This window comes from Passer montanus, unplaced genomic scaffold (genome assembly GCF_014805655.1).
Source record: "Passer montanus isolate IOZ18808 unplaced genomic scaffold, ASM1480565v1 scaffold48, whole genome shotgun sequence".
Taxonomy (NCBI): domain Eukaryota; kingdom Metazoa; phylum Chordata; class Aves; order Passeriformes; family Passeridae; genus Passer; species Passer montanus.
In genome coordinates, this window is record NW_024369707.1 from 3,827,085 (window position 1) to 3,835,587 (window position 8,503).

At 43.6% G+C, this 8,503-nt stretch overlaps 1 protein-coding gene across 1 annotated transcript; it reads right to left on the reverse strand.

Moving 5' to 3' along the window:
• Positions 1–212: 212 nt before the first annotated feature.
• Positions 213–3,035, reverse strand: CCL20 (C-C motif chemokine ligand 20). The gene is made up of 4 exons (XM_039722359.1): positions 2,021–3,035; positions 1,678–1,792; positions 880–957; positions 213–709 (listed from the first exon to the last, which is right to left on the reverse strand). Exons 1-4 carry the CDS (start codon positions 2,100–2,102, stop codon positions 682–684), a joined length of 303 nt encoding a protein of 100 aa, XP_039578293.1. The 5' UTR covers positions 2,103–3,035; the 3' UTR covers positions 213–681.
• Between the last annotated feature and the right edge of the window lie 5,468 nt (positions 3,036–8,503).

Sequence of the window (8,503 nt, forward strand, 5' to 3'; positions counted from 1 at the left end):
TATAGCAGCTGTGTGAGGGTGAGGAAGGAATTACACCCTATGGAGGTCATAGCTACCCCTGGGGCAAGCAAAGTGAGTAAGGTGGAAAGTGGCTGTAACAGGTGTCAACACACCTGTGAAATTGTTTCACCTGGAGGCTCTTAACAAAGGAATTAATTTCAAGGAGAAGTCATATTTTCAATTAAAAAGAAATAAACATATCACAGTGGGTGCTGATTTTAACATTTATTTTTTTTAAATCTTCAATTACCAATTTTTTCTGCAAACAGACTTTATTTAACAATAGTTCAAGAGGTATTATAATGGTTAAAGGAAACATTTTGGCACAAGACAATAACAAAATAAACAGAATAAATAACCTGCTTTACATATGCTGAAGAAAACAAAACCAACATGCAATAAACTTAATAAAATTCACACTCTGTACAACAGCTCGAAGTAAATAATACTCATGTTCTATCACTAATATACACATATTAGTAAAAATAAAAACTTTAACAACATGCTTAACTCAAGCAAACCAGTGATGCAATATGAATCAACTCAAGAGTTCATGGGTTCCAAAGAAGCCAGAGTTGGAGGTGAGTGAGCACACAGCAGTGTACAAACCACCTCAGCCAGGAGCCTCAACCCAGGACTTCTTCAGCCATGTCTGTGTTTAGGCCCTTGCTGGACACTGTGTCAGGCTGACATCTTCCTGAGCTTGTGGCTGTTCAAAGGAAGAGAGAACACACATAAATAATGACCTCAATTATAGTTTTCTCTTCCCTGAGAGAATAGCTCAGGTGGAAGAAGGGATATGTGATATGACTGTCTCTGAGAAGACTCCAGAAAGGAGTAGCTAAGTCTGACAGGAGATGGAAAGAGATGGATTCCTACCTCAGGAAACGGAGATGTTTCTTCACCCAGCCTTCCTTAGGATTTACACAGGCGTTCCGCCCACTGGCAGTGTGGAAACTGGAAAAGAAATAATGATTAAGATATCAGAAATCCCTGCCAATAACTGCTGTGTGGAGTACAGTTACTCTATATAATGACCAATAGAAACTGCTTTTGTAAACACCAGCTAGACATGGAATGCTCCAAATCCCTCCAATATTATATGAAGAAAAAGAAAGTTAAATGTAATAGTTACTTCAGTCTCAGGGATCATTTTTTGCACCATAAAATGTTGTTCAATTTATTTGATCTGTTTAGGCAAAGACCTTTGCTGGATGCCAGAAACAATTTGTAAAATTGAGAATAGCTGCTGTCAAGCTAAGGTGACAGATCAACATCAAGGCCAAAACCTTGTAAGAAAAACATCTGATCCCTGTGAATTAGAAGGAGTCTTGTCACTTATGTATCTGTTCACAGGTTTTGGCAAGGGAGCACACTGTGCTGGCCAGAATGGCTCTTAGCTGGAGAAAAAAATTGTCTTTGTTTGCACAGCTGATTCCTAAAGAGTCAGATTTATTATTTACATTGAATGACTGTCCCTTGGGTTAGCAGTCCCTATCAACTAGAGGTTGTGTGTTTTGTTTACGGGTGTGATATACAATTTCTTTAGTTAATTTAACTTTCTGAAAAGGCAGGAAGAATCACCTTTATAACATTCAAATCCTGGTTTAGCCCAGACAGACATCCCAAGGATAATACAGGTCAGAAAAAACTGCAGAGATTCAGAAAGTTACTTACATGATGGCAGGGATGTCGCAGACCTCACTGGGGAGCTGTTCAGTGTAACCCTTCAGGGCCCACCGAGGCAGACGCACTTTGGTGTAGGACAGGCAGCAATCCTGGTTGCTTTGTGCTGGAATGAAGGACAACAACAAAGTAAATAAACCCCATTTGGCCCTGCTGTCTAGGGCACTCACTGTTCAACCCCAACCATCCAGCTTGCTCATGACAGAAGAGGTGGATGAGAGAGGAGACAGCACATTTTGGTGAAACCATTCCCTCCCAGCTCAGCCCCATCCTGCTGCCAGCTGTGAGCAGCACCAGGAGCCCTTCCCAGAGCAGAACACCCGAGGTCACTCACCTTCCGAGGTGCCCCACAGGAGCAGTGCCAGGAGCCCCAGCAGGGAAACCAGGACCATGCTCTTGCTGCTGCAGCCAGTCATTCCCTCTCCACACACAGCTGTGCTCCAGCGAGTGCCTGGCTGCTGCCTGCTGCTCCTGCCAGCCCTGCCTCACCTCCACCTGCTTATAAAGGGGTGGCAGGAGCCGCGGGAATTCACACACGGGCGGGTTCCAGTGTCATCAGCGGGTTTCCCCACAGCAAATTCCATTGCGCCCGATTTGGCCCCAGCAGTTCTTCCCGGTACTACAAACAGAGATAAGTGTGCTGGGGAATATTTTCTTTTTTTTTTTTTTTTAAAGTTGCTTAAAAGATTTGGTCTAAAAGAAAAGGAAAAAAAAGGCTGTGAGGTAATGTTTCTGTGGGTGAAGCGTGTGTAGAGGTAGGAGTGAAACGAGGAAAGAGGTGGGTGGGTGAAATGAGGATAGTCAAATGTAGGTAATTTAAACGTTACCTATAGAAACTGTGTGTCTGCTGTGCTCTAGTTTAATAAACACAGCCTGGGAGTAGAGGCAGGTGGGCTGAGCCAGCCAGATTCATTTCAGTGTGGCAAGCCCACAGGAGCTGGGTCACAAGCTGCACCAATGCCAAAGTACTACATTAATATTTCCTGGTTGGCCAACTCCGTAACATCGGACTTTCCAGATTACTGCTTTCTGAGCTCTGGACTGTGGTATTGGCAAGGACACATGAGCAACATTGAGTATTCATGGAAATGGGTTTATTTCGTTTCCTTAACCGTATATTCCTTGCCATGACTTCCTGCCAGGTTGTTACATGTCTGAACTATTTCATCTGCAACAGAATGAGCTTGAAACTTGAAACTGGGCCTATGTTCTCCAAATCTGTGCCTTCTAGAATGCATTAATGCACTTAATAAACAATAGCCATAGTTTGTTGTTTTTCCAAAGTGTATCAGAGTATTGTGACTCCTGAACATTCAACAAAAATACACACAATCTTAAATTTGCCGCGCACAGCTCTAGAGAAACCACCAGGGAGAGGCTCTGTCACCACTCCAAGTACATTGTTTGAGGTGCTACTCAAGGATGGAGCTTTCCCATGCTGTTTAGGGATGTGTGTGAAACTACTGTGATGGCTGCAGGCCATGTCCTGGCCAGCCAGTGCTGACAGGAGCTGCTGCCAGCTCCAGGTGCTTATAGAGTAACCTGAGCTTTAAGTGACTTCTGTTAAGGTAGAGCTCATGGACAGTCATAGACAGTGCATAATTTCATGCCTTCTATCCTTCACAGAGTGCCAGTACCTCTCTCAAAGGGTGATTTGTAGAAATAGAAACAGCTTGAACTCTAGAACAGACTTATTCAGAGAAAGTAATTCTCTATGTAATAGTGAGAACTGAGGGAGTTTCATATGGCTGAGGTATACATGATCAACCTTGCAGTGTGCATGGCATCACATGTACTGGACAGGCTTCTCTGCACAGCCACAGCAACTGGCCAAAGGATGGGGAGGAGGCAACAAAGAACCCATGCCCTAATGAGTGCAGCATTTTGTGTTTTATGGATCATGGTGAAATGCCACAAAAGTTCAAAAAGATCAATGCTCTCAGTATGCAGCTATCTCTGCACTGCTTTAAAGACTATATGTCAGCATTAGGCAATGCCTCAAACTCACTGACTAGAATGGTAGTTTTTTCTTTTACATACAGGTTTCATGGATCCCAAATCTATTCTACCTATACCCAGCTCTGGCATTCCATATGCCATTTCCTAGGCCATGCTGTTATCCAGATGGAGTTGGCCTTGCACCTCATGTCTTCCTCATGACTCTACAGCTCTATTTCTTCTCCACCGAGTGCTCCTTGGACAGAATCTTCTCATCTGAGCTTTGACACTTCCAGCTAAGCCCCAGCAGTTTGGATACCAGGGCGATGACTCTGCTCAGGCAGCGCTCACCCCCTAGGCCTGCCCTGAGGCAGTTTCCATCACACCAGTGGTTCCCACAGCTGACCAGGGCTGGTGACGTGCCTTGTCACAGCTGGACTCATGCTCATTTTAAAAGGTGTTCCTATTATCTCATTTTTTGTTTGATTTAGGAAATTAGGTTAAGATTTAGAACAACAGCCACAAGGAGGGCCCCAGCTTCAGGAGCACTGTCACTTTGTTTGTACTTGGTGTATACAAAGTACCCTCAGTTTATTTGCACAAAGTAGTTAATCCAAAAAGGTTTAATGCAAACAGCTGAAGAAAGCTCTGCTGGTTGTGATATGACACATAGCTGTATCTTATCAGTCTTTACCTTCACAAACCCCTAATGGAAACAGAAGGCAAAAAATATAAAAAAGCAAGAAGGTGCTTATATGTCCCAGGGAAGTGTTTTTCATTATTCCCTGGGAGTGAGGGGACAGTGACTGTTGTCCACCCTGACCCAGCCAGACTTTAAACCTGGTTTCCTCTGGCACCTGCATGACCAAGTGGGGCCTTGTGGGCTGGCCAGGGACTGCCACGCAGCCATGAGGCTGCCAGGCCCTGGGGTAGCCAGTGGCACCTCCAGACCTGTTCCTGGCTCAGTTGTAGGAGCCATATAAATGTGTTTAGTGTCCTAACACTACTGCAGTTCAAAGGCTACAACACTGAGGGGGCCACCAAGTCAAGGGCAGCCATCATTTCCCTTTCCTGGGGCCTGTGTAGGGAGCACTGTATCCAGGTCTCCTCAGAGAGTACAGCCAAAGCATGAGAGGTATCAGCCACAAGCTGTGAAAAGCTAAATTCCAATCAGACATAGAGAAGCCACCTCTCCATAGCAAGGGGGTGAGGCACTGGGACATGTTGCCAGGATGGAAAAGCCTAGTTTGAATACCCTTGCAGATACTCAAGCTGGATGTGGTCTTTACCTGAACATGATCTTAAACTTCGGTTCCTTCCCAAACCACAATCAACCCTAAATTATTTCTTCTGGGTTTTTCACATTTAGCTCTTAGTTTCTTATTTTAGTTCCCTGACTTATTTGTCTTCTTGACTTTGCTGTAAGCTTCTCAGCTTCCCTCCCTCCTGTTGTCCCTCCTCAGATCCCCTCACAACAACTGCAGTCACAGTAAGGCAGAGCAATAAAACACAGACTGACAAAGCCATCATCCTCTCCTTAGCTTCCTCTCCTGTTGTTCCAGGGGCCAGAGAAAGCAGGCTCAAACCCCTCCTGTGTGTAAGAGCAAAGGCAGCCTAGGTGCCAGTGTTGCAGAGCCATCCAGTCAGACCTGTGGAAGAAATGCATTAGGGAAAACAGAACCTTTTCCCTAGTAATACTGGGGAATTGACAGTTCTGAGCAGCTGGGGGGTGTTGAAGAGGAGAGCTGGGGACTCAAACTGCTCTCAGACACCATCTGCAAAGCTACAGCCAGAGGCAACTTTCTCTGCTCACCAAGCTGCTACATCCTGGTAATGTGCTTCCTCTCTTATATCCCAAAGGACTTTTACTCACAGAAATACCTGCTGAAAGTCTGAAGTGCTGAAGAGGACTTCATAGTTCAACCTTGATAAACACCTCCATACAGGGCAAAAAACTGGAGGGGAGGGGATGGGCTTACCACATCATTCTCCCCCTCACAGAAATGCACAGGAGCAGTCTACCTGGTTTCCATGCAAGGGGTAAAATACTTCATGGACTTTTGAAAAGAAAGACAGAGAAGGAATTTTATAATCATTAACCATTTGATTGTTGTCACTTTATGGGCTTAAGTCTAACATTAAAGATGAAAGACTAAATGAACTTGAATGTCAGACACTGTATCTTTACCTGTGCCCTACAATAAGATGAGAAACATACCGCCAGTTGTTAATGAACTAGCAGTTAACAAGTTTCCATGCTTTTCATCCTCACAAAGAGATATTGTTTTATTGCATATTAGTATCTTTTCTGAATTGATGTAAATAAAGTCTTACAGCAATAATGCTGATCATGCAGGAAACACAGAACCAAATGGGGGAAATTCCCTTCTGTAGTTTCCAAAGGTTTAGGACTCCTTTGATAGAGCAAAGTGCATGAGAAGGCAGTAGCCAGCAGGAACATTTCCAAATACGGGGAATTAATTATTGCGAAATCTCTGATGAGTAAATGCATAATAAGTACCAAGCACAAAAGTTCCAGAGGTAACTTGCTCAATACCTCTGGTGCTTTAGAGGCTGTGACTCAATCCAGTGATTTCAGGCAATTCAGTACTTGCATGACTGACAAAAGCTGTTAGCTGAGGAAGAAGTTAATTTTCACTAATTACAGGCTGCACTATGTTACAGACGTAGAAATACCACTGAATGACATTGCTTTGATGCAGTTATGGACAAGATATGTGCCTGTTAGGAGAAATTAACTTCTCATCTATCGAAAGTGCAGATTATGAGGAGTCCTGATGCACCTGCCAGGAACATCCTGGCAGCATCCCAGCACTACTGATTGCTTCCTGCTACCTACATACAGAAGCTGAATATCTAGTGTTCTGAGGGCAGATTTCTCTCTGCAAAGTTAACTCTACTCTGTCTACAGTCCCCTGGGGTGGCTGACCACCTTTTCACAGAAATGGACCTCTCAAATGTGATGCAAAAGCTTATGACTAGAAAGAAGAATGAAAAAAAAATCTTCATTGGATTTGTGTGGCAGGGTTTTGGGTAGGCACTGGTGGTAGATTGTCTGCTAGAATCTTCTCCCATGTCTGGCAGAGCCAATGCCAGCTGCCTCCAAGGAAGGACTCGGTGAACAAGGCTGAGCCTATCACTGACAGTGGTATCATCTCTGGGATAATGTATTTAGGAAGGGGGGAAAAGCCCTGTGCAACTGCAGCCAGAGAGAATAATGAGTATATGGAGGATGGATATACAAAACCACTCTGCAGACCCCAAGTTCATTGCAGAAGGAGGCTCAGGACCTGCTCCAGGTGCCAGAGCAGATTCCCCTGAAGCCCAAAGTGCAGGCTGTGGTGAGGCAGCTGCACCCATGCAGGAGCAGAGATTCACCTGCTGCCCCTGGAGGACCCCACTGCAGAGCAGGTGGATGCCCAAGGGAGGCTGTGGCCCCTTGGGAAACCCACACTGCAGCAGGATCCTGGCAGGACCTGTGGCTCCATGGAGAGAGGAACCCATGCTGGAGGAGGGACATAGTGTGAGGAGTTCTCTCCCTGAGCAGGAGGGAGCAGCAGAGGTTACATGTGATGAAGTGACCAAAACCACCATTTTCATAACCTGAACTGCTGGGTGAAGGAGGTATAGAAAATCAGGAGTAAAATTAAGCACAGGAAGGAGGGAGGTGTGGGGGAGAGATGTTTTAAGTGTTGACATTACCTGTCATTATCCTACCTTGACTGATTGCTAAAAAAATTTATTTCCTCAAGTTGAATCTGTTTTGCCTGTGTTGGCAATTGGTGATTAATCTCTCTATGCCATTGTTTTGGTCTCTGAGCCTTTCCTTATTTACCTCTCCTCTGCCCAGCTGAGGAGTGGAGTGTTAGAGCAGCTTTGGTGAGCACCTGGAATCCAGCCAGGGTCAACACACCTGTCAAAGCAGGAAGCTTTAAAAAAAGTTTAAAGCTGCCTGCCAAGCTGGGCTCTAAGTTACATTATATTGGTTTGGTTACAGCCCTAGTTCTCTTCCAGTTTAAATTTGTTTTTATTTTATTTTTTATTTTATGCCTTCAGGCATAGGAAACACAACAGCAGGAACATTTTAACTAATATATTTCTGATCTTTAAAGTAATCCAGAAGTGTGGATTTTCTGAATAACTTCTGCAAAGATGGGAAAAAAAGAAGGAATCACTTGAAAGGATTTTACACTATCTCCAGCAAGGGACTGAGGATTTGTAATCAGGTTTCTTTTTGTCTGCAAGGGACCACCAAGTGTCATTTCGAGACAAAAAGAAACCTGATTACAAAAAGTAGCAATGTGATTGATTAATTAATGATATAATTAAATTAATGTAATGAAAGGATACTACAGACATTAGACACAGATGTGTTTAACATCCCAAAAACTACGCCAAGAAAAGCTATCAGCAGCTTTTCAGCATGAGAGTGATCATACAACCATGCTGAGACTGAGCCTGACCCTCACCACTTCTACACAAGTCAGTGCTTCTTCACTGCTTCAGTTTGGCTGAGAATTTCCCCAAGATGCATAGATCCCAAAGAAGATTTAGAAAAGGAAAATTGCTGGAGCCAAAATCCACAGCCTGAACATGAAAATGCCTTCCAATACTGCTAAAATAAGAGCTTGCAGTTTAAAAATTTTTAATTCAGAAAGAGGAGAAAAAGATAGTATGCCTTGGCAATTATGAAGGATAAATATGTGACATTTTCTTAATCTTGAAAGTACAATACAAGAATAGAAATAGGGAAGAAGAAAATCTGTGACTTAAAATTTTCATTAAAATGTAGTTTTAGGTTGCCTGAAAGTGTTCATTAATTCAATTGAAACATGGTTTTGTATAAAATTAAAAGAGA

Coding starts and splice junctions, on each gene's coding strand:
- CCL20 (XM_039722359.1), bottom strand. CDS start 2,102: ATGACTGGCTGCAGCAGCAAGAGCATGGTCCTGGTTTCCCTGCTGGGG. Junction 1,793..2,020: donor CCTGTGGGGCACCTCGGAAG/GTGAGTGACCTC, acceptor CCTTCATTCCAG/CACAAAGCAACCAGGATTGC. Junction 710..879: donor AAACATCTCCGTTTCCTGAG/GTAGGAATCCAT, acceptor TCCTTTGAACAG/CCACAAGCTCAGGAAGATGT.